We start from the raw sequence: 25,187 nt of genomic DNA on the forward strand, positions 1-25,187 counted from the left end.
GCCGGATGTTATACACTGGGGGTGAGGGGCCGGATGTTATACACTGGGGTGAGGGGCCGGATGTTATACACTGGGGGTGAGGGGCCGGATGTTATACACTGGGGGTGAGGGGCTGGATGTTATACACTGGGGGTGAGGGGCCGGATGTTATACACTGGGGGTGAGGGGCTGGATGTTATACACTGGGGGGTGAGGGGCCGGATGTTATACACTGGGGGTGAGGGGCCGGATGTTATACACTAGGGGGTGAGGGGCCGGATGTTATACACTGGGGGTGAGGGGCTGGATGTTATACGATGTTATACACCGGGGGTGAGGGGCTGGATGTTATACACTGGGGGGTGAGGGGCCGGATGTTATACACTGGGGGGTGAGGGGCCGGATGTTATACACTGGGGGTGAGGGGCCGGATGTTATACACTGGGGGTGAGGGGCCGGATGTTATACACTGGGGGGTGAGGGGCCGGATGTTATACACTGGGGGGTGAGGGGCCGGATGTTATACACTGGGGGTGAGGGGCTGGATGTTATACACTGGGGGTGAGGGGCCGGATGTTATACACTGGGGGTGAGGGGCTGGATGTTAAACACTGGGGGTAATGGGGCTGGATGTTATACACTGGGGGGTGAGGGGCCGGATGTTATACACTGGGGGGTGAGGGGCCGGATGTTATACACTGGGGGTGAGGGGCCGGATGTTATACACTGGGGGTGAGGGGCTGGATGTTATACACTGGGGGGTGAGGGGCCGGATGTTATACACTGGGGGGTGAGGGGCCGGATGTTATACACTGGGGGGTGAGGGGCCGGATGTTATACACTGGGGGTGAGGGGTCGGATGTTATACACTGGGGGTGAGGGGCCGGATGTTATACACTGGGGGTGAGGGGCCGGATGTTATACACTGGGGGGTGAGAGGCCGGATGTTATATGTGGCGCCCCTGACCTGGTCAGGCACCACTGAGTACTGCACCCATGCTGGGAACAGTACAACACAGGTAATCCAGAAGGCTGACCGGGGTGTGGAACACAGGCGCATAGTGATCAGGTCTCACACATGTACCCATGAGAGGACCCCTGGGGATCCCAGGAGGGGGAAAAGCCTTCACCTTCACTGGAATAGTGGAGGGGGCCAAAAGCCTCCATCTCCTCTCAAGGGGTGTGGTAAGAGAGTCTGGTTGCTAGGTGGCGTAGGCAAGAACAGGAGAGGAGGGGCAGTGAGCCAGGCAGTGCAGAGACCAGGGAGCTCGAGTGAGGAGCAGATCCCGTGGGCTGCTGTAGTCTGACAGCGTCCGCGCAGTGGCTACCGACGGGGGAGAACGGTCAACTAGGAGTGCTACCCGAAATCCATCTTCAGCTAGAGAGAGAGCACGGAGTGGGAAGTAAGGAGACTGCTAGAGAGTACCAGGCCCAAACGGGCGGCAGATCCCGAAGCGGAGATAGATCCAGCTTTCTTTTGCTAAACCTGCCGGTGTGGGGCTCTCAAAGCCCACGCCACAACACCACAAAAGCCGCAGCCACGTAGCCACAGTTAGGGCCCATAGGTCACAGGAGGCAAGCAGCTGGAGTGGCCTGGTCCAGGCGACAAGCAAACGGCAAACGAAGGGGAGAGAGGCTGCAGCATCTTCCCTGGGTGACCCCCATAGGGACTCAAAGTCGGGGTTACCCCAAACCACCAAGGGCTAAGGAAGGCGAGTTAGTAGTCACCCTCACAAGTCAGCCTGAAGGACACCTGGTTCCCACTTGGTTCATCCCAGCTACGCCCGGGTCACTCACCCTGCCATCAACTGTGAGTAAAAACCCTGAAAGACATCCTGCCTGTGTTGAGTCATTCTGCGCCTTGTAGTTCTACACATCTACACAGGGCCCTGGGGCTTGCCTCACTCTCAGGGGGCTATTCCAACTAACTGCACTCACCATCAGCCCCAGGCGTCCCTCAACCTGCAGTGGCGGTCCCCCACTGACCGCAATACTGAGAGTGGCGTCACGACAATAGAAGATTCCCTACCTGTGACAGATCCAGCCGAGTGGAGTCCCTGAAGGTAATGCACCGACACTACACCTGTGGGGCTTCACATCTGGCGTCACGAACAGGATAAGGACTAGACCTGTTCAGACAGGTGACCATGTGCCTGGGCGGTCCGCTTGGAAAATTGGAAGCGCCGCCATATTGCCACCATGAAAAGCGCGCTGAAAAACAACAGCAGCCCGCGCTGGGAGAAGTTACCGCCCACGAAGAGGCGTGGCTACCCAGAGATCCCCTGCAGAGTTCTGACCTCGCTTGTGAAGAGAGCGGAAGCGTTCAGAGACGGCGGGAAGGAAAGAGAGCCACAAGCCTGCTGCTGCAGAGAGAAGAAATGGAGTCCGGACGTGGATACCCAGAACCAGGCTCTGCTGCCTGGTGGTGCCGGGAGCTTGCTATCTTCTGCGATCAGCTGGAGGCCAGGATTATGCGACAGCTCAGTGAGGGACGCACGGAGCTTCTGGAGATGGCTGCGGCGGTTCGGACCTACGAGGAGGGAGCCGCGCGACGCCTGCCAGATCGAGCGGCGACGACTCAGATCCCGATGGTGCCACCGATGGGTGAGTCCAGAGTTGCCCCGGCCAGCGCAAGTGCTCCGACCCCTGCTGCTACGACCGCGGTCCCAGAAGAGGCGCCTGGCGCGGCGACGCTGAGCGAGGCCGCAGCCACGCTAGGTGCGGCCCGCCAAATCCAGGCCGCCGCAGCGACACCCCGCCTGGCCCGCAAAGGTCCGACTGCCACGGCGATACTCATCCGTGCCGCAGGTGTGACGCTGACCCAGGCTGCCACCCTGCTGAGCCCAGTCCGCCAAGACCCCACCGCAGCAGCGACGCTCGTTCGAGCCGCAAGTGAGATGCTGAACCAGGCCGCAGCCCCGCCAGGTGCGGCCCGTCAAGCCCCGATCACGGCAGCGACGCCCAGCTCCACCTGCACGGACCCCATTGAGGATGCGACGCCAATTCAGACCGCGGCTGCGATGCCCAGTCCGGCCCGCCAAGAACTGGCCGCAACAGCGACGCAGATCCAGGCCGCCGCCACGCCAGGCTCGGCCCGCACAGACCAGGCCGCCGCCACGCCAGGCTCGGCCCGCACAGACCAGGCCGCCGCCATGCCAGGCGCGGCCCGCCAAGACCAGGCCGCCGCAGCGATGCCCTGCGCGGCCCGCCAAGAAAAGACTACATCACCATTTATCCCGGCCTGCAGGGCCAGAGCAGACACCGCTCCCCAGCCTAAGGAAGTCCCTACTAGGAAATCCCTGGTAGGTGAGGACCCCGCATACTGGCAGCTGAAGGCTGACCTGGAGGCCAAGTTCCCACAGGAGATGGTGGACCAGTACATGCTCCCTCCGCACACCCCTAAGGCAACCCCTGCAGCAACCACGCCGAAGAGTCCACCGCCTGGGCCAGCTGAGGAACACTCATCCCCAGCGCTGCCACGACCAGAGTGCAGCGAAGAACTAAGGGGGAGAGGAGGGCAAGAAGCTGAGGAGTTGCCCCCGGAGCCAGCAGCAGTGCTAGTCCCAGAGCCGGAGATGCTGCCATATTCCCGCTGGGACGAGGAAGACCTGACACCTCCTGCGGAAGAAGACCTGCCCAACCGCCCCACCTGGGAGCTTGTAAGCTGCACTTCGCAGAATCCAGCCCGCCAGACACAGCGCCGCAGCAGAACCCAGTTTTCCCCTGCACCGCCATCCCCAGAGCAGAGAGAAGTCACGGCCAGAGACTTACAAGAAAAACGGTTCCTGAGAAGAGCCAAAGCACAGATCAGAGGACCCCTGCGTCGAGGAATTGTCGAAGATTTCAGCCTCAAATCAGGGTACGGCTTTATAGTATCACCTGGTGTGAAGGAAGGGATTTTTGTCAATCGAAGGGATGTGAGAGCCCATTTGCCCAGAGGACACCCTGGAAGAAATTTGAAAATAGGAGACTCAGTGGAGTTCACTATGCATCAGGGAGAAAGAGGCTGGTATGCCCTAGATCAGGGGTGGGGAACCTCCGGCCCGCGGGCCGTATGCGGCCCGCCATGACCTTTTCTGCGGCCCCCGGGCACATTCCACAGTCCACAGAGCTCGGGAGGCAGAAGCGTCTTGCTTGCTGCTGGCCCTTTAAACCCTGTATGGCTTACGTCCTCATGCTAGCGTGAGGACGTACTTTGTGGGTGGAGTAAGCGCTCAACTCGCTCTTTTTCCACAGAAGAGAAGCTACTACCTCAGCGTCCGACAGGTGTGTTTGTGCTCCCATGCCTGTGTGTGCCCCTGCACATCCCCACTGCAGCCTGTGCTCCGTGCAGCGTCCCATCCACCTTGCGCATCCCTACTGCAGCGCACCGTCCTCCTTGTGCATTCCCACTGCAGCCTGTTCTCCGTGCAGTGTCCCGTCCTCCTCGTGCATCCCCACTGCAGCCTGTGCTCCGTGCAGCGTCTCATCCTCCTTGTGTATCCCCACTGCAGCCTGTGCTCCGTACAGCGTCCCGTCCTCCTCGCGTATCCCCACGGCAGCCTGTGCTCCTCACTCTCCCCCACGGCGGCCTGTGCTCCTCACTCTCCCCCACGGCGGCCTGTGCTCCTCACTCTCCCCCACGGCAGCCTGTGCTCCTCACTCTCCCCCACGGCAGCCTGTGCTCCTCACTCTCCCCCACGGCAGCCTGTGCTCCTCACTCTCCCCCACGGCAGCCTGTGCTCCTCACTCTCCCCCACGGCAGCCTGTGCTCCTCACTCTCCCCCACGGCAGCCTGTCCCCCTGTGGCCTCCCCACGGCAGCCTGTGCCCCTGTGGCCTCCCCACGGCAGCCTGTGCCCCTGTGGCCTCCCCACGGCAGCCTGTCCCCCTGTGGCCTCCCCACGGCAGCCTGTGCCCCTGTGGCCTCCCCACGGCAGCCTGTGCCCCTGTGGCCTCCCCACGGCAGCCTGTGCCCCTGTGGCCTCCCCACGGCAGCCTGTGCCCCTGTGGCCTCCCCACGGCAGCCTGTGCCCCTGTGGCCTCCCCACGGCAGCCTGTGCCCCTGTGGCCTCCCCACGGCAGCCTGTGCCCCTGTGGCCTCCCCACGGCAGCCTGTGCCCCTGTGGCCTCCCCACGGCAGCCTGTGCCCCTGTGGCCTCCCTACGGCAGCCTGTGCCCCTGTGGCCTCCACACTGCTGCCTATGCCCCTGCGGCGTCCACACTGCTGCCTGTGCCCCCCTGGTATGTCAGAACCCCTAGCAATGTCCTTATATTTCTCCCAGCCCTCCCAAGTGATATATAATCCTCCCTAGTGATGTCTAGTCCTCGCAGCCCTCCCCAGTGATGTCTAGTCCTCGCAGCCCTCCCCAGTGATGTCTAGTCCTCGCAGCCCTCCCCAGTGATGTCTAGTCCTCGCAGCCCTCCCCAGTGATGTCTAGTCCTCGCAGCCCTCCCCAGTGATGTCTAGTCCTCGCAGCCCTCCCCAGTGATGTCTAGTCCTCCCAGCCCTCCCCAGTGATGTCTCGTCCTCCCAGCCCTCCCCAGTGATGTCTAGTCCTCCCAGCCCTCCCCAGTGATGTCTAGTGCTCCCAGCCCTCCCCAGTGATGTCTAGTCCTCCCAGCCCTCCCCAGTGATGTCTAGTCCTCCCAGCCCTCCCCAGTGATGTCTAGTCCTCCCAGCCCTCCCCAGTGATATCTAGTCCTCCCAGCCCTCCCCAGTGATGTCTAGTCCTCCCAGCCCTCCCCAGTGATGTCTAGTCCTCGCAGCCCTCCCCAGTGATGTCTAGTCCTCGCAGCCCTCCCCAGTGATGTCTAGTCCTCGCAGCCCTCCCCAGTGATGTCTAGTCCTCGCAGCCCTCCCCAGTGATGTCTAGTCCTCGCAGCCCTCCCCAGTGATGTCTAGTCCTCGCAGCCCTCCCCAGTGATGTCTAGTCCTCGCAGCCCTCCCCAGTGATGTCTAGTCCTCGCAGCCCTCCCCAGTGATGTCTAGTCCTCCCAGCCCTCCCCAGTGATGTCTCGTCCTCCCAGCCCTCCCCAGTGATGTCTAGTCCTCCCAGCCCTCCCCAGTGATGTCTAGTGCTCCCAGCCCTCCCCAGTGATGTCTAGTCCTCCCAGCCCTCCCCAGTGATGTCTAGTCCTCCCAGCCCTCCCCAGTGATGTCTAGTCCTCCCAGCCCTCCCCAGTGATGTCTAGTCCTCCCAGCCCTCCCCAGTGATGTCTAGTCCTCCCAGCCCTCCCCAGTGATGTCTAGTCCTCCCAGCCCTCCCCAGTGATGTCTAGTCCTCCCAGCCCTCCCCAGTGATGTCTAGTGCTCCCAGCCCTCCCCAGTGATGTCTAGTGCTCCCAGCCCTCCCCAGTGATGTCTAGTGCTCCCAGCCCTCCCCAGTGATGTCTAGTGCTCCCAGCCCTCCCCAGTGATGTCTAGTGCTCCCAGCCCTCCCCAGTGATGTCTAGTGCTCCCAGCCCTCCCCAGTGATGTCTAGTGCTCCCAGCCCTCCCCAGTGATGTCTAGTGCTCCCAGCCCTCCCCAGTGATGTCTAGTGCTCCCAGCCCTCCCCAGTGATGTCTAGTGCTCCCAGCCCTCCCCAGTGATGTCTAGTGCTCCCAGCCCTCCCCAGTGATGTCTAGTTCTCCCAGCCCTCCCCAGTGATGTCTAGTTCTCCCAGCAATGTATATTCCTTCCAGCCCTCCCCAGTGATGTATATGCCCTCAGCATCTCCTGTGATGTATGTGCCCTCAGCATCTCCTGTGATGTATATATCCTCAGCATCTCCTGTGATGTATTTACAGCAGTCCCAGCTGACACAAACGTGGAAAAACAGTTGTGAGAAGCAATAAGATCAATATTGAATAATATAGCCGCACCAAAAACAAGAAGCTTCAGCCGCCACGATGAGTTAATTGTTTGACTAAGTATAGCAGGGTAATTTTAAGTTGATAGTTTTGTGCGGCCCCCGAAGGTTGGTAGAAAATTCCAAATGGCCCTCGGCATTAAAAAGGTTCCCCACCCCTGCCCTAGATGTTGCACCATGTCCTAGAAGTCCTTGCAGAAGCCCTGCAGTCACAACAGAAGATGAAGACAGAGACACTGAAGAAGAGGAAAGAAAGGATCAAGAAACAGACGATAAAAGCACAGGAAGTAACAGATGCCCCAGCCCTACAGGCCCAAGCCCTGGTAAGGAGGAAAAAGGAGCAAAGTTCACATAAAGCAAGAAGAAAGCATACAGCAAGTTAAAGTTTTGAAAAGTTTGAAGTTTTGCAACGTTTACGTTTAAGTATGTGCCAACATAAACTTGTGTGAGAAAACCATAAACCTTAAGGCTATGAACTGGCTATAGCCACAAACTCTCGCAGTGTAAATAGTTACACCAGAGGGCACCACCACTACCAGAGTCAGCCTGTTTAGGGGCTTGGCTCGTCTGCAACCAGGAGGAGCCCGTCCGTATATAGGGCCTTGGCTCGCCTGCGACCAGAGAGCATGCCTGTTTATGGGGCCTGGCTCTCCACCACAAAGAGGGTACCTGGTCAGCACCAACTGTGGAGGCCGCCTCTACATCCTGCCAGAAGTGGCTGAAGGCGCGGATCCACCAGGCCAGGTATACCCTGAAGACCACCAGCCCATGAAAGCCGCCTCTACATCCTGCCAGAAGTGGCTGAAGGCGTGGCCAACGTGAGAGGGTTTTGGGTGGGTTAACGGACTTGTGGGTGGAGGGTGGTGATGTATGGTACCTGGTGCTTTTAAAAATGTTTTACATGTTTTAATGTTTTATGCATTTTAAAATGTTGTCTTGCAGCCCGAGGACGTGCTGGTGATAACTAAGGGGGAATGTGGCGCCCCTGACCTGGTCAGGCACCACTGAGTACTGCACCCATGCTGGGAACAGTACAACACAGGTAATTCAGAAGGCTGACCGGGGTGTGGTACACAGGCGCATAGTGATCAGGTCTCACACATGTACCCATGAGAGGACCCCTGGGGATCCCAGGAGGGGGAAAAGCCTTCACCTTCACTGGAATAGTGGAGGGGGCCAAAAGCCTCCATCTCCTCTCAAGGGGTGTGGTAAGAGAGTCTGGTTGCTAGGTGGCGTAGGCAAGAACAGGAGAGGAGGGGCAGTGAGCCAGGCAGTGCAGAGTCCAGGGAGCTCGAGTGAGGAGCAGATCCCGTGGGCTGCTGTAGTCTGACAGCGTCCGCGCAGTGGCTACCGACGGGGGAGAACGGTCAACTAGGAGTGCTACCCGAAATCCATCTTCAGCTAGAGAGAGAGCACGGAGTGGGAAGTAAGGAGACTGCTAGAGAGTACCAGGCCCAAACGGGCGGCAGATCCCGAAGCGGAGATAGATCCAGCTTTCTTTTGCTAAACCTGCCGGTGTGGGGCTCTCAAAGCCCACGCCACAACACCACAAAAGCCGCAGCCACGTAGCCACAGTTAGGGCCCATAGGTCACAGGAGGCAAGCAGCTGGAGTGGCCTGGTCCAGGCGACAAGCAAACGGCAAACGAAGGGGAGAGAGGCTGCAGCATCTTCCCTGGGTGACCCCCATAGGGACTCAAAGTCGGGGTTACCCCAAACCACCAAGGGCTAAGGAAGGCGAGTTAGTAGTCACCCTCACAAGTCAGCCTGAAGGACACCTGGTTCCCACTTGGTTCATCCCAGCTACGCCCGGGTCACTCACCCTGCCATCAACTGTGAGTAAAAACCCTGAAAGACATCCTGCCTGTGTTGAGTCATTCTGCGCCTTGTAGTTCTACACATCTACACAGGGCCCTGGGGCTTGCCTCACTCTCAGGGGGCTATTCCAACTAACTGCACTCACCATCAGCCCCAGGCGTCCCTCAACCTGCAGTGGCGGTCCCCCACTGACCGCAATACTGAGAGTGGCGTCACGACAATAGAAGATTCCCTACCTGTGACAGATCCAGCCGAGTGGAGTCCCTGAAGGTAATGCACCGACACTACACCTGTGGGGCTTCACATTATACACTGGGGGGTGAGGGGTCGGATGTTATACACTGGTGGTGAGGGGCCGGATGTTATACACTGGGGGTGAGGGGCCGGATGTTATACACTGGGGGTGAGGGGCCGGATGTTATACACTGGGGGTGAGAGGCCGGATGTTATACACTGGGGGTGAGGGGCCGGATGTTATACACTGGGGGTGAGGGGCCGGATGTTATACACTGGGGGTGAGGGGCCGGATGTTATACACTGGGGGTGAGGGGCCGGATGTTATACACTGGGGGTGAGGGGCCGGATGTTATACACTGGGGGTGAGGGGCCGGATGTTATACACTGGGGGGTGAGAGGCCGGATGTTATACACTGGGGGGTGAGGGGTCGGATGTTATACACTGGGGGTGAGGGGCCGGATGTTATACACTGGGGGTGAGGGGCCGGATGTTATACACTGGGGGTGAGGGGCTGGATGTTATACACTGGGGGTGAGGGGCTGGATGTTATACACTGGGGGTGAGGGGTCGGATGTTATACACTGGGGGTGAGGGGCCGGATGTTATACACTGGGGGGTGAGAGGCCGGATGTTATACACTGGGGGGTGAGGGGTCGGATGTTATACACTGGGGGTGAGGGGCTGGATGTTATACACTGGGGGTGAGGGGCCGGATGTTATACACTGGGGGTGAGGGGCTGGATGTTATACACTGGGGGTGAGGGGCTGGATGTTATACACTGGGGGTGAGGGGTCGGATGTTATACACTGGGGGTGAGGGGCCGGATGTTATACACTGGGGGTGAGGGGCCGGATGTTATACACTGGGGGTGAGGGGCCGGATGTTATACACTGGGGGTGAGGAGCCGGATATTATACACCGGGGGTGAGGGGCCAGAAGCTATACACTGGGGGGCCCCAAGGGCAGGAGACAGAGCCCCAAATTACATTCAAACACATAGAGCCAAATGAGAAAATCCTGCCTACAGCCACCACTAGAGGGAGCCTCGGAGCACACTGCATACAGTCACTGTATATATGGCAGCGGACGTTCTCTTTCACATACACTTTAGCTTTGCTATACTTTTCATATATGACTTTCCAGCACACCCCAATTTACAGGTTCTTTGTCCCCTTATCACTTACAGCGGCTGTTTTTCCGATCGACCACACGCCAGCTTTCCTTTTTTCTGTAAGAAGTAGAAAAGAGCGACCACCAGGAGAAGGAGGAGGACACAGACGACCACTGCGATGATGGCTGTGCTGCTGCCACCGCTTTGCTCTGTAACAGACAAAGGTATTGTGCTTGGTTTGAACAGTCATTTTGTGCTGACTCCATTATGCATATTTATATATTAGTAAGTTTCCCTCTAAGACTGATGGACTGACGTACCTTGGGATGGCGGTGTGCTTGGGGCCACCATACTTACTGCGGAAAAAGAAGAAAGTCGATTGGTCAGTTTCCCTATTATGTACATAAAGAACTCATAGGCACAAAGGATACTACATCCCTATATAAATCCACCTTACAGATTTTATACCTTTAAATTTAAAGCCCAAAAAAATAATAAAAGCTATAAAAAAAAGTCTTAAAATTAATATCTGCCATATCTGTCACCGGGTTTTTGCTATATACGGTAATCTGCGAGCAGCATGATGTAGGGGCTGAGACCCTGATTCCGGCAATGTGTTATTTGCGGGGCTGCTTGTCATTTTGATACAATCACAGTTGACCCTGCTGAATATCTGAAGTATAACCTCACCCACACCATTAATTGGCAGCTTCTGTGTGCACTGTGCATAGGCAGAAAGCTGCTAATCAGTTGTGGGAGCAGGGATATACAGAACAGCGGGACTAGGATGCAGGAAACTTCTAAGGATAATCTCGCCCACACCACTAATTGGTAGCTTTCTGTATACACTATGCATAGGCAGAAAGCTGCTAAGAAGGGATATACAGAACAGTGGGACTAGGATGAAGGAGACTTCTAAAGGATAACCCCGCCCACACCACTAATTGGTAGCTTTCTGTGCGCACTGTGCATAGGCAGAAAGCTGCTAATCAGTGGTAGGGGAAGGGATATACAAAACAACAGGACTAGGACTCAAATGACTCCTGGTTCTGTAGTGATAATCTTCTGCTAATAAAACACTGATTTTATAGAAACAGCAGAACACATTGCTGTCATCAGGCTCTCAGCCTCAATAGATTCCATTTAAACATAGTACAAAACAATCAGAGGCTCAAAGAGGGAAACTGCATCCTCCGCAAATAGAGTAGAAAGCAACTTCCGAAGATGGGAAATTGCATCCTCTGCGAGTAGAGATCCTCTGAGCAGTAGTTGAAGGCAATTTGCAAAGAGGGGAATTTGCATCCTCTGCTAATAGAGTAAAGATCCTGCTGAGCAGTAGTTGAAAGCAACTTCCAAAGAGGGGAATTTGTATCCTCTCCAAATAGAATAGAAATCCTGCTGAGCAGCAGTTAGAAGCAAGTTTCAAAGAGGGGAATTTGCATCCTCTGCAAACAAAGTAAAAATTCTGTTGTGTAGCAATTAGAAGCAACTGCAAAAGAGGGGCATTTGTGAATAGAGTAGAGATCCTGCTGAGCAGCAGTTGAAAGCAACTTCCAGAGAGGAGAATTTGCATCCTCTGCAAATAAAGTAGAAATCTTGTTGAGCAGCAGTTAGAAGCAACTTCCCAAGAGGGTAATTTGCATCCTCTGCAAATAGAGTACAGGTCTTGCTGAGCACTAGTTGAAAGCAATTTCCAAAGAGGGGAATTTGCAAACAGTAGCGTTTCTGCTGAGTAGCAGTTGAAAGCAACTTCCAAAGAGGGGAATTTTCATCCTCTACATATACAGTATAGATGTTCTGAGCAGTAGTTGAAAGCAACTTCTAAAGAGCGGAATTTGCATTCTCTACAAATAAAGTAGAGATCATGCTGCGCAGCAGTTGAAAGCAGCTTGCAAAGACAGGAATTTGCATCCTCTGGAAATAAAATAGAGATCCTCTGAGCAGCAGTTGAAAGCAACTTAAAAAGAGGGGAATTTGCAACCATTGCAAATAGAGGAGAGATCTTGCTGAGGAGCAGTTGAAAGCAACTTCTAAAGAGGGGAATTTTCAACCTCTGAAAATATTGTAGAGATTATGCTGATCAGCAGTTGAAAGCAATTTGTAAAGAGGGGAATTTTTAAACAGAGTGGAGATCCTCTGAGCAGCAGTTGAAAGCAACTACCAAAGAGGTGAATTTGCATCCTCTGTAAACAGAGCAGAGATCATGCTATGCAGCAGTAGTAAACAACTTCCAAAGAGAGGAATTTGCATCATCTACAAATAGAGTAGAGCTCCTCGAGCACCAGTTGAAAGAAACTTCCACAAAGGAGAATCTGCATACTCTGTAAACAAAATAGAGATCATGCTGAGCAGCAGTAGAAAGCAACTTCCAAAGAGGTGAATTTGCAAATAGAGTAGAGATTCTGCTGAGCAGCAGTTGAAAGCAACTTATCAAGAGCGGGATTTGTATCCTCTGCAGATAGAGATCCTGCTGAGTAGCAGTTGAAAGCAACTCCCAGAGAGGGGAATTTGCATCCTCTGGAATTAAAGTAGAAAGCCTCTGCGCATCAGTAAAAAGCAACTTCCATTTCAGAGAGGGGAATTTGCTTCCTCTGTAAATAGAGTAGATATCTTTTGAGCAGCAATTGAATGCAACTTCTAAAGAAGGGAATTTCCATCATCTGCAAATAAACTAGAAATCATGTTGAGCAGCAGTTAGAAGCAACTTCTAAAGAGAGTAATTTGCAGCCTCTGTAAATAGAGATCCGCTTAGCAGCAGTAGACAGCAACTTCCAAAGAGGGGAACTTGCATCCTCTGAAATTAGAGTAGAAATTCTGTTGAGCAGCAGTTAGAAGCAACTTCCAAAGAGGTGAATTTGCATCATTTGTAAACAGAGTAGAGATAAGAGGGGCATTTGCATCCTCTGCAAATAGAGTGGAGATCCAGCTTAGTAGCAGTTGAAAGCAATTTCCAAAGAGGGGAATTTGCAAATAGAATAGAGGTTCTACTGAGCAGCAGTTCAAAACTACTTGTAAAGAGAATTTTCATTCTCTAGAAAAAGAGTAGAGATCCTGCTGAGTAGCAGTTGAAAGCAACTTCCAGGGAAAGTAATTTGCTTCCTCAGTAAATAGAGTAGATATCTTTTGAGCAGCAGTTGAAAGCAACTTCTAAAGGAGCATGAACAAAGCATGGAAACAGCCATTCCAGCAAAGTGTTTGTGAGAGAAGGAGGCTAAATAAGGTAATGAAAGCTATTTCTGAAATTCATACCTTTGCAAAATCTGCCAAATATTTAATTAATTAATTAAATAATAAAAAAATAATTTATTTTTTTAAATAAATAACTGAATAAATAAAAAAATAATTAAATAAATAAGTTTATTTTGTTTTTAAGTAGTAATTTATTATCTGGTGCGGTGACACAACGGTAACATAATATTTTGGACGTTCACCGAAGTCGGACTTACAGATGTTCAGCTTGAATTTTTTCTCTTTGGATCCAAGCGTGTTTTTTGCAGTGCATGAAATATCATTAATAAGCTTGGAAGTGACCTTTACAGCGACCTCGCTCCTTACACCCGTGCCAGAAACTGTCTGAGAAGGCTGCAAAAGAAAGAAAACAATCACTGTACACAGTCCGCGGAATGAGTGAGGAATCTGGAAAACAATGAGCATTGTCCGGGTGGAAGAAGAAGCCAAGGAATGACCTAAAAACCACCGGACGTGCTACAAAGGATCGGGGTGGTCTCGTAGATGGAGTCATCACTGCTCACGTAGGTCCTGTCCATTGAGTCAGAGGGACGTGACAGTGACGAGAAGAGTGACTTGTGCTCTCCAAACAAAAGAATCTTCAATGAGTTTGTTTTCCCCAAAAAATGATCATGGCACATGACCAAAGGGGGTCAAAAAGACCACCTAGAGGGAGCGTGCACCCACCGGGCTACCCTGCCTTGGGTGATTAATTCAGATGCAGGCGCTAACCTTCAGCTCTGCTGGATGCCAGCTTATCTCCGGCTCCGGGTATCCTGTTGCTGAACACGATAATGTTAACATGTGTCCTTCGGATGGTACTTCAACTGATTCACTCTCAGGTCCAAGTTCGGGGGGTCCTAGAAAGAAGATAAATGCATCAGTATATGGTAAGCAGGGGCTCCTAGACTGGCCCTCAGACTAGGAGGACCGTAGCTATCCCTAATCCCAGAGTTACCTCTGATGGCGAGGATATCTGAGCCGACTTCCTTGTCCTCATTTTATAGGACTATAGCAATCCCAAATCCCAGAGTTACCACTGATGGTGAGCATATCTGGGACGACTTCCTTGTCCTGATCTTATAGGACCATAGCTATCCCTAATCCAAGAGTTACCTCTGATGGTGAGGATATCTGAGCCGACTTCCTTGTCCTGATCTTATAGGACCATAGCTGTCCCTAATCCCAGAGTTACCTCTGATGGTGAGGATATCTGGACCGACTTCCTTGTACTGATCTTATAGGACCATAGCTATCCCTAATCCCAGAGTTACCTCTGATGGTGAGGATATCTGGACCGACTTCCTTGTACTGATCTTATAGGACCATAGCTATCCCTAATCCCAGAGTTACTTCTGATGGAGAGGATATCTGAGCCGACTTCCTTGTCCTGATCTTATAGGACCATAGCTATCCCTAATCCCAGAGTTACCTCTGATGGTGAGGATATCTGTGCCGACTTCCTTGTCCTGATCTTATAGGACCATAGCTATTCTTAATCCCACTGTTACCTCTGATGGTGAGGGTATCTGGGCTGACTTCCTTGCCCTGATCTTTTACCCCCTCCCCCCAACCCCTGGGGAGGGCCAGAACAGGACTTATAAAGCCAACAGAAATAGACAAACAGGGGAAGCCAAATCTCTATTTCACAGCACACATAGAGGTATAAGACAAAAACCGCTTAGGAGGAAAATAAGAGCAGGGAGGAAACAACAAGACAACAGGAGAACTCTACAATAGCTCCCCACACAAACTGAAACAATCACCAGCAGGACTGGGAATACAACAGCACACAGACTGGTTTAGCAAAAGCTATAGTCGGCATGGGAAGACAGGCTCCACCTTCTTAAAAAGGCGGGCAGTGACTGTGATAGATCTCCAACAACATGTTCTTCCGATTAGTTATGTTGCTTACATCATTTGCAGTTATGATGACTATGGGAGAGGAGGGGCACCGGGGCTCCAACGCTGACCCTCAAGATAGGTGGCCTTATTCTATCCCAAATTTCAGGGATACTCCTAATGGTGGAAAGCCCTGAATCTCCTTCCTGGTCCTGCTCCTGACCAGTCCTGATCTGATTCCCTCACCCCCCAGGGAGGGACGGGACAGGAGTCTGTTGATAACTACAGAAATAGACAGACAGGGGAAATCAAAGCTCTTTCACACCCAATGCACACACAAAGGTAAAGAGAATAAGAGGTTCAAGAGAAAAACAAGAGCAGGAAGGAAGCAACAAGACAAAAGGGGTAAAATCCACAACCTCTCTACGCAAAATCAACACTTTCACTAGAAAGTCTGTGACACCACACCTCACAGACCAACATAAATTTAAAGACTTCCTTTTTCCTTGTTTGCATAGAATAAACTATAGCTGGCATAGGTAGAAGATTTCATCCAGCATAAATAGGAGGAGTGCAGATGTGATAGGCCTCTGCTCAACATGTGATCAAAGGAAACTAACAAGCAGACTAGCAGAGATTAACTCTTGCTAGCCTGCCTATGAATCACCACACAGCAGGTGGACGCTCAAGTATGCCTGTGTCGATCCCAGACACCAGAGAAACTATCGGGCGGAGTGTCAATATCTGCAATGTGAACAGAGCAGGACGCCGCCATGACAGTCGGCAAAGTTTGTGCAAAACTCTGCGTGACATGTTCAGGGCATTACAGTGTAGATATCAATAGCAACTAACTGTCACTATATGAGTGGTTTTAACCATGGATACCTAAGCTGCAATGCCCTGCACATGAGGTAAGCAACATACCTAATCAGGAGAACTATACTACATTTCTAATTGGAGGTATATACTCTACATATTGGGATAGGATCTTATCTTGCAGATACGTGCTATGGAGTCACTGTAGCTTACCCTCCACAATGATTGTGACGCGCTCTTCTTTGCGCAGTCCCGGTACGGAGGGCACCGTAGCTTCACAGGTATAAACCCCGGAGTCTGTATAGGTTAAATTACGCAAGCGATGCCTGTTGCTGCTAGAGAGAAGAACGTTCCCCTATAAGAGGAATGAATGGAAGATTGTCAGCCACTCCAAGGAGAAAGGATAAGACGACGCTAGACGAGAGCAGACGCGGCTTTACCTTTTTCCACACCAAGTCGGGTCTTTCCGAGCCATCGCCTATGCAGGTAAGGGGAACATCGTCCCCAACGGAAGGGCGAACTTGTCCCGATGGGATGAGAGAGAGAGGATTTAGGTCTGGGGAAGAAAAAGTAGAGGATATATTGTATAAAAGAAGAGAAAAAGTAATTCTATGTACCATGTAGGTAGGTGAGGAACTCACTAATACCTTACTGATCGGTGGGTGCCCGATCTCTGGGGCCTACACTGACTTTACACTTGCTCATTGCCCCTAAAGATGGCCATACACGTGAAGAAGCTGACGGCCCTCTCTATTCCCCCATACACGTGCATGCTCGGAATCGCGGAGCATGCTCGTGGTCTGTATGCCCTCCCAGACACCTCCCACTTACAATGAATTTCGACATCTATCTCCTTCTTGAGCTCGATGTCCTCAGGGCTGTCAAAATCCAGAGCTTCGCAGGTATAAGTCCCGGCGTCCTCTCTGGCGACGTTTTGGAAGACGTAGCTTCCATTTGAACTGGGGTTCAAGTCGTCCACAGATCCGTCAACCTGGAAAATGGAAGCAATTCCAATGAGGATCAACCGGAATGGAACAACATGGAGGACATAAAAGGGGCTTTCTGGGACTCTGATACCAATGACCTCTCCATGGTATAGGTTATCATATGAGATCTACAAGGACCCAGATCCCTCAGCCTTCACTGATCATCTGACTGAAGGTGACACAGCGCCGCACATTGCGTAGTGGCTATGAACGGTACTGCAAGTAAATAAAAAAATAGCTTGCAGTACCATACACAGCCACTACACCATGTGTGGCGCTATGCCATTTCTGGAGTACCACGGTACCATTGAGCCGAGTAGTGAAACCCAATGATGTGATTTTGATGACCTGTCTTATGGAGAATCATATATCTTATGTTTGCATATATATTTGCGCTTACAGAATGCTGCTGTATACTCTTGTACAGAGTGCTGCTGTATTCTCTTGTACAGAGTACTGCTGTATTCTTTTATACACAGTACTGCTGTATTCTTTTGTACAGAGTGGTGCTGTATTCTTTTGTACAGTGTGCTGCTGTATTCTTTTGTACAGAGTGCAGCTGTATTCTTTTGTACAGAATGCTGCTGTATTCTTTTGTAGTGCTGCTGTATTCTTTTGTATAGAGTGCTGCTGTATTCTTTTGTACAGAGTTTTGCTGTATTCTTTTGTATAGAGTGCTGCTGTATTCTTTTGTACAGAGTGCTGCTGTATTCTTTTGTACAGAGTTTTGCTGTATTCTTTTGTATAGAGTGCTGCTGTATTCTTTTGTACAGAGTGCTGCTGTATTCTTTTGTACAGAGTTTTGCTGTATTCTTTTGTATAGAGTGCTGCTGTATTCTTTTGTACAGAGTGCTGCTGTATTCTTTTGTACAGAGTGCTGCTGTATTCTTTTGTACAGAGTGCTGCTGTATTCATTTGTACAGAGTGCTGCTGTATTCTTTTGTATAGAGTGCTGCTGTATTCTTTTGTACAGAGTGCTGCTGTATTCTTTTGTACAGAGTGTTGCTGTATTCTTTTGTACAGAGTGCTGTTGTATTCTTTTGTAGTGCTGCTGTATTCTTTTGTATAGAGTGCTGCTGTATTCTTTTGTACAGAGTGCTGCTGTATTCTTTTGTATAGAGTGCTGCTGTATTCTTTTGTACAGAGTGCTGCTGTATTCTTTTGTACAGAGTGTTGCTGTATTCTTTTGTATAGAGTGCTGCTGTATTCTTTTGTACAGAGTGCTGCTGTATTCTTTTGTATAGAGTGCTGCTGTATTCTTTTGTACGGAGTGCTGCTGTATTCTTTTGTGCAAAGTGCTGCTGTATTCTTTTGTACAGAGTGCTGCTTTATTCTTTTGTCCAGAGTACTGCTGTATTCTTTTGTACAGAGTGCTGCTGTATTCATTTGTACAGAGTGCTGCTGTATTCATTTGTGCAGAGTGCTTGCTGTATTCTTTTGTACAGAGTGCTACTGTATTCTTTTGTACAGAGTGCTGCTGTATTCTTTTGTGCAAAGTGCTGCTGTATTCTTTTGTACAGAGTGCTGCTGTATTCTTTTATACAGAGTGCTGCTGTATTCTTTTGTACACTGTTGCTGTATTCTTTTGTACAGTGCTGCGGTATTCTTTTGTACAGAATGCTGCTGTATTCTTTTGTACAGAGTGCTGCTGTATTCTTTTGTACAGAGTGCTGCTGTATTCTTTTGTACAGAGTGCTGCTGTATTCTTTTGTACAGAGTGCTGCTGTATTCTTTTGTACAGAGTGCTGCTGTATTCTTTTGTACAGAATGCTGCTGTATTCTTTTGTACAGAGTGCTGCTGTATTCTTTTGTACAGAGTGCTGCTGTATTCTTTTGTACAGAGTGCTGCTGTATTCTTTTGTACAGAGTGCTGCTGTATTCTTTTGTACACTGTTGCTGTATTTTTTTGTCCAGAGTGCTGCTGTATTCTTTTGTACAGAGTGCTGCTGTATTCTTTTGTACAGAGTGCTGCTGTATTCTTTTGTACAGAGTGCTGCTGTATTCTTTTGTTTGTGCTTTATGTAGTTATAGCAGCTTGCACCTGTTCACACGTTTCATTTGGAGATGCAGGTTTTTTTATAGAGAATTTATCACAAGGTTTATGTTCCCAATTTTGTTTCCAGAGGTTTTTGGTTCCCAGTATAACATGGGGACAGAGACCCTGATTCCAGCGTGGGGTCACTTACTGGGTTGCGTGCTGTAGTTTTGCTATTGTCTGCTACAACGTGGCTAGTGTTCTAAGCCATGAGCTCCACAATATTGCAATCCAGCCTCATTCACTTCAAAAGGGTCGAGTTGCAATACCAGTGGTAACCTGTGGACTAAAGTGGCGCTGTTTCCATTCCAGTCTTGTTTTTCTAAGCCCTTTACACACTTGCAGGTTAAATAAAATCCCAATTCCTTCAACTCAAATCACCTTTTTCTTTTGTAGTAAGTAAGTAGGGGCCGGGTTCCCATCTGCTTCGCATTGTAGGGTCACTCTGTCTCCTTCCTTAAGGGGCTGATTGGGTAACACGATTAACTTCACATTTTCGGTATAATCTGGAAGGAAATAAAAAATAAAATGGGAATTAAAATATCAAAAATATTCCAAGATGAGACTGTAGACGGCACCGCTAGGTCTTACTTACAGTGGAGAGACAGGGCGAATTCCTTGGACTCCATGTGACTTGTAGCGCCCCCTGGTAGGGGGAACACGATCTTACAGGAGAACTGGGCATCAATGTCCGCTTTGGTGGGCTTCAGGAAGAGAGTGCTGGAGACCGTAAACAGTCCAGACGCCTCGGTGGTGGTGCGGGAGGAGGCATATAAATCTGTAGGGGGAGGAGAGTCTTATTTTAGGGGTGTTCCTTGGCGGGATCAGAATCCATACACGGAATGTCCGGAAAATGGACTATTGAATATATTAGGCCTTTATTTTCTATGTATTATTTATACATATTTGATAATATTCTTGTATTTATTTATTCATATTATATATATATATATATATATATATATATATATATATATATATATATATAGATATATATATATACATATATTTATTTATATATCTTTATAAGAAAAAATATAAAAAAAGAAATTTTTTTTATATATATATATATATATATATATATATACACACACAGTATATGTATATATAATTATTATATATATTATATATTATATATATATGTATACATATATATATTATATTTTATATATATATATATATATATATATATATATATATATATATATATATGTAATATAATAGTGAATAAATAAATATTGAGATCTTCACACTGGCCACTAAGGCTAATACTTGACTCATGCTTCTTTTTTTCGTGCCGGAAGCTACATGGACATAAGGTGCAATAAACTGTCTCTGTCTCCGAGTTACACCAATTTTCTGAAGCAAAGTAACTGGGAAGGGAAGTGGTGAAGGTGTGCTGTGACATCACCTGTTCTGAATGGGGCTTCCTGTGTTATCTACTGTATATAGAGGTGTAATCAATCATTGTACAGGAGGAGGTGAGCTGTGATATCACCTATTGTGAATGGTGGATCCTGTGTTATTTGCTGTATATAAAGGTGATATCAGTCATCATGCAGAAGGAAGAGGAGGTGAGCTGTGACATCACCTATTGTGATTGATGGATTCTGTGTTATCTACTGTATAGAGAGGTATTATCAGTCATTGCACAGGAGGAGGAGGTGAGCTGTGATATCACGTATTGTGAATGGTGGATCCTATGTTATTTACTATCATTGTACAGGAGGGGGAGGAGGTGAGCGGTGACGTCACCTATTGTGAATGGTGGATCCTGTGTTATCTAATGTATATAGAAGAGTTATCAGTAACTATACAGGAGGAGGTGAGCTGTGAAATCACCTATTGTGAATAGTGGATCCTGTGTTATCTACTGTATATAGAGGTGTCATCAGTCATTGCACAGGAGGAGGTGAGCTGTGATATCACCTATTGGGAATGGTGAATACTGTGTTATCTGCTGTATATAGAGATATTTTCAGTCATTGTACGGGAAATGGAGGAGGTGAGCTGTGACATCACCAATTGTGAATGGTGGATCATATGTTATCTACCGTACATAGAGGAGTTATCATTCATTGTACATAAGGAGGTGAGCTGTGACGTCACCTATTGTGAATGGTGGATCCTGTGTTATCTACTGTATATAGAAGAGCTATCAGAAATTATACAGGAGGAGGTGAGCTGTGACATCACCTATTGTGAATGGTGGATCCTGTGTTATCTACAGAATATAGAGGTGTTATCAGTCATTGTACAGGAGGAGGAGGTGAGCTTTAACATCACCTATTGTGAATGGTGGATCCTGTGGTATCTACTGTATATAGATGAGTTATCAGTAATTATACAGGAGGAGGAGGAGGTGAGCTGTGACATCACCTATTGTGAATGGTGGATCCTGTGTTTTCTACGGTATATAGAAGTCTTATATTTTAGTGCAATCCTGTACTGATAATGAGACTCCTGTAAAGTCTTTTGTTCCAGAACAGGAACTATGGGTTAGGTTTAATGGTCAGTATGAAATTTTCAATTCCTTTTTTTTTTTTTTTTTTCAAAATAGTGATATCGAAAACTGGAAAATACATTATCAAGATTTTTAGTACATTTACTGAAAGCCAAATCTGCTTCTTCACACAATTAAAGGGAGCCTGTGAGCGCAGAGTGATGAGTACAGGCGCTCGGTACAGTATGGCGTGGTCACACAGTTCAGGGCACCTTCACACCTTTTTGATTTCCAGAAATTTCTCCCCTTTATTTTGATAGACGGTTCTGTTCTGTTCCATGCCAAGGGTGGCCCAAGTGCCTATACTTGGATTGAACAGTTATTATGCTAACAGAATCCCTTTAAACCAAAAAAATGCCTTTAATCCCTCTATAGTGTAACTGCAAGAGAAATGAAGCATTGCCAAATTCCCATTGAAATCAATGGGAGCCACGTGTAAAAGACATGCACGGCTACAGATGCTTTTTCCAATGCAAACTACTCCTTTAATATGACGTCTTATATCCATATTGACTCCGCTTTACCTGCTGTTTTTTCAGTTCCAGCATTTAGAGGGGCTTGATTCCTGTACCACTCGATGGTGGGTGCCGGGTATGAATTTCGGCTAATGCATGTGCCAACCTTAGGTACAAAAGAGAAAAGAAAATGATTTTCAGAGAACTAATGGGACAGTATGTAAGAGAAATGGATCAGACGGTTTTAGTACCTACTGCAAAGGGGCCCACCAGAGAATTCTCCTGCTCTCCTGTGGGCCAGTCCAAGCCTGCCTGTCTTAAGGGGATTTTTGCAGGTATCACTCCTATATATGCTGGCTGGACCATTTCATTAATGCCAGCTCTAATTTATCTATACTGGTCTGGTGAGGTGTTGTGATCCAGACTTACTGGTGGTTTTAGTACTTTACTGCTGTGATCGGTTGTACTGTTAATCCTTGTTGTCTTTTTGTAGCTACCTTCCTGCTCTTGCTTTTCTCCTTAGTCTCGTACATTTTGTTCCTGTGAGATTGCAGTGTGTCTGAGTTTTGTGTTTTTCCTGTCTGTCTTTGTCTTTTTTTACCCACTGTTGTCTTTTTGTAGCTGCCTTCCTGCTCTTACTTTTCTCCTTAGTCTTATACAGTTTGTTCCTGTGAGATTGCTGTGTGTCTGAGTTTTGTGTTTTCCTTGTCTGTTTTTGTCATTTTTCACAGTGTTGCCTTTTTTGTAGCTGCCTTCCTGCTCTTGCTTTTCTCCTTAGTCTCATACTGTTTGTTCCTGTGAGATTGCAGTGTGCCTGAGTTTTGTGTTTTCCCTGTCTGTCTTTGTCTTTTTTTTCCCAGTGTTGTTTTTTTGTAGCTGCCTTCCTGCTCTTGCTTTTCTCCTTAGTCTCGTACTTTTTATTCAAATGAGATTGCAGTGTATCTGAGTTTTGTATTTTCCTTGTCTGTCCTTGTCTTTTTTTTCAGCATTGTCTTTTTGTAGCTGCCTTCCTGCTCTTGATTTTCTCCTTAGTCTCAGACTGTTTTTTTCTGTGAGATTGCAGTGTGTCTGAGTTTTGTGTTTTCCCTGTCTTTGTCTTTTTTTCCCAGTGTTGTCTTTTTGTAGATGCCTTCCTGCTCTTGCTTTTCTCCTTAGTCTCGTACTTTTTGTTAATGTGAGATTGCAGTGTGTCTGAGTTTTGTGTTTTCCCTGTCTTTCTTTGTCTTTTTTCCCCAGTGTTGTCTTTTTGTAGCTGACTTTCTGCTCTTGCTTTTCTCCTTAGTCTCGTACTTTTTGTTCCTGTGAGTTTACAGTATGTCTGTGTTTTCCCTGTCTGTTTTTGTCTTTTTGCCCAGTGTTGTCTTTTTGTAGCTGCCTTCCTGCTCTTGCTTTTCTCCTTAGTCTCTTACTATTTGTTCCTGTGAGTTTGCAGTGTGTCTGAGTTTTGTGTTTTCCCTGTCTGTCTTTGTATTTTTTTTCCCAGTGTGGTGTCTTTTTGTAGCTGCCTTCCTGCTCTTGCTTTTCTCCTTAGTTTCTTAATGTTTGTTCCTGTGAGTTTTGTTTTTTCCCTGTCAGTCTTAATCCTTGTCACTATCCCATTTCTGCCCCTTTCTTCCCTGGGGGATGGTGATTAACAGATTATATCTGGTCAGGAAAATAGCCAGGCACGGGACTCAGGCATCTCCACCATAAGGGGTAACCCTGAAGTTAGGGATAGTAGCGATGCTGCAGTCACATGATCACACTGCCTCTGTTACTGTCCCAGGTGAGGAACACAATGTTCACCACCTTATAAGAGTGATGGGGGCGAAGGAGTCTGGCAGAAAAGTGGACACAGAAGAGTGGCATATGTCTACAGTCACTCGCTGAAGTCTACAAAGTAGGGAATACATACACGGTGCAGGGAAGGAACGTTCCACAAGAATGGATTATATTACCTCTGCTGCTATAGGCTCCGTGATAGATAATACTTGGTTGTTCACGGAAAGTTCCGGAGACGAAGGTGACACTAAAAGCCAAAAAAGGGAAAAAAATATTAGTTCAACGGATGAAGGAAATTATAGTGTCCCGTATGTCAAATTCACAGAGCGGCCACCATTTATCTGAACCATATGAGCCATCAAAGGGTTAAAAAAAATTGTTCTACTCACCCCTCACCTCCCAGGCGCCTCCGTTACTCACCGCCACTCGTTGTATCCTCTGATTCCCGCTGCTCAAGTTGAAATATCGCACTCGCACTATGGCGGGACTTCCGGGTGTCATGGCGTCCGGAAGGGTTTGAGCAAGCACACGGAAGTCCATGGCGCACATCATCACGAAATGACGCCGTTGACCTGCAAACTTGTAGAGAACCCTTCTGAGCACCATGACACTCGGAAGTTCCGCCATAGTGTGAGAGGACCGAATATTCCAACAGGAGCGGGAGAGCAGAAGATGTGATGACGACCGCAACAGGTGAAGGTGAGTAATGGAGAGGCCGGAGAGATGAGCGGAGGGTGAGTATAAGGGGCACTTTGCACACTGCGACATCGCAGGTGCGATGTCGGTGGGGTCAAATTGAAAATGACGCACTTCCGGCATCGCATGCGACATCGCAGTGTGTAAAGGCTAGATGATACGATTAACGAGCGCAAAAGCGTCGTAATCGTATCATCGGTACAGCGTCGGCGTAATCCATAATTACGCTGACGCAATGGTCCGATGTTGTTCCTCGCTCCTGCGGCAGCACACATCGCTGTGTGTGAAGTCGCAGGAGCGAGGAACATCTCCTACCGGCCTCACTGCGGCTTCCGTAGGATATGCGGAAGGAAGGAGGTGGGCAGGATGTTTACATCCTGCTCATCTCCGCCCCTCCGCTCTGATTGGCCGCCTGCCGTGTGACGTCGCAGTGACGCCGCACGACCCGCCCCCTTAACAAGGAGGCGGGTCGCCGGCCACAGGGACGTCGCACGGCAGGTGAGTGTGTGTGTGAAGCTGGCGTAGCGATAGTTTTCGCTACGCCAGCTATCACCACATATCGCTGCTGCGACGGGGGCGGGCACTATCGCACTCGGCATCGCAGCATCGGCCTGCGATGTCGTAGTGTGCAAAGCCCGCCTAAGTGTTGGGGTTTTTTTTACATATTGCTCTTATTTTTGCCCTGGGGTCTGGACAGACTGTAATAAGAGACAGTATATAGTTTTTGGAGTTTTTTTTAATGGTCTTCAGATGGATCTCAAGCCATGGTGACTTGATGGATGAAAGCTCTGTAACATCGATCTTGTGCAGCCTGGATAGGTCCACCAGTCTCTTCTCCGCCTAGATGGGTCTACCAGTGTCTTCTCTGGCTAGATGGGTCCACCAGTG

At 49.2% G+C, this 25,187-nt stretch overlaps 1 protein-coding gene across 1 annotated transcript in view; it reads right to left on the reverse strand.

Moving 5' to 3' along the window:
* Window positions 1-25,187, reverse strand: part of BCAM (basal cell adhesion molecule (Lutheran blood group)) — a 105,467-nt gene that overhangs the window by 16,234 nt on the left and 64,046 nt on the right. Inside the window, exons 4-14 of the mRNA XM_075329265.1 lie at window positions 23,780-23,850; window positions 21,912-22,008; window positions 19,480-19,662; window positions 19,266-19,390; window positions 16,695-16,854; window positions 16,304-16,419; window positions 16,077-16,218; window positions 13,938-14,065; window positions 13,424-13,559; window positions 10,298-10,333; window positions 10,051-10,186 (exon numbers count right to left, since the gene is read on the reverse strand). Of these exons, the coding sequence (XP_075185380.1) occupies window positions 10,051-10,186; window positions 10,298-10,333; window positions 13,424-13,559; window positions 13,938-14,065; window positions 16,077-16,218; window positions 16,304-16,419; window positions 16,695-16,854; window positions 19,266-19,390; window positions 19,480-19,662; window positions 21,912-22,008; window positions 23,780-23,850 (1,330 nt within the window). The remainder of the gene's footprint in view (window positions 1-10,050; window positions 10,187-10,297; window positions 10,334-13,423; window positions 13,560-13,937; window positions 14,066-16,076; window positions 16,219-16,303; window positions 16,420-16,694; window positions 16,855-19,265; window positions 19,391-19,479; window positions 19,663-21,911; window positions 22,009-23,779; window positions 23,851-25,187) is intronic.

Source organism: Anomaloglossus baeobatrachus, chromosome 11 (genome assembly GCF_048569485.1).
Source record: "Anomaloglossus baeobatrachus isolate aAnoBae1 chromosome 11, aAnoBae1.hap1, whole genome shotgun sequence".
NCBI lineage: Eukaryota > Metazoa > Chordata > Amphibia > Anura > Aromobatidae > Anomaloglossus > Anomaloglossus baeobatrachus.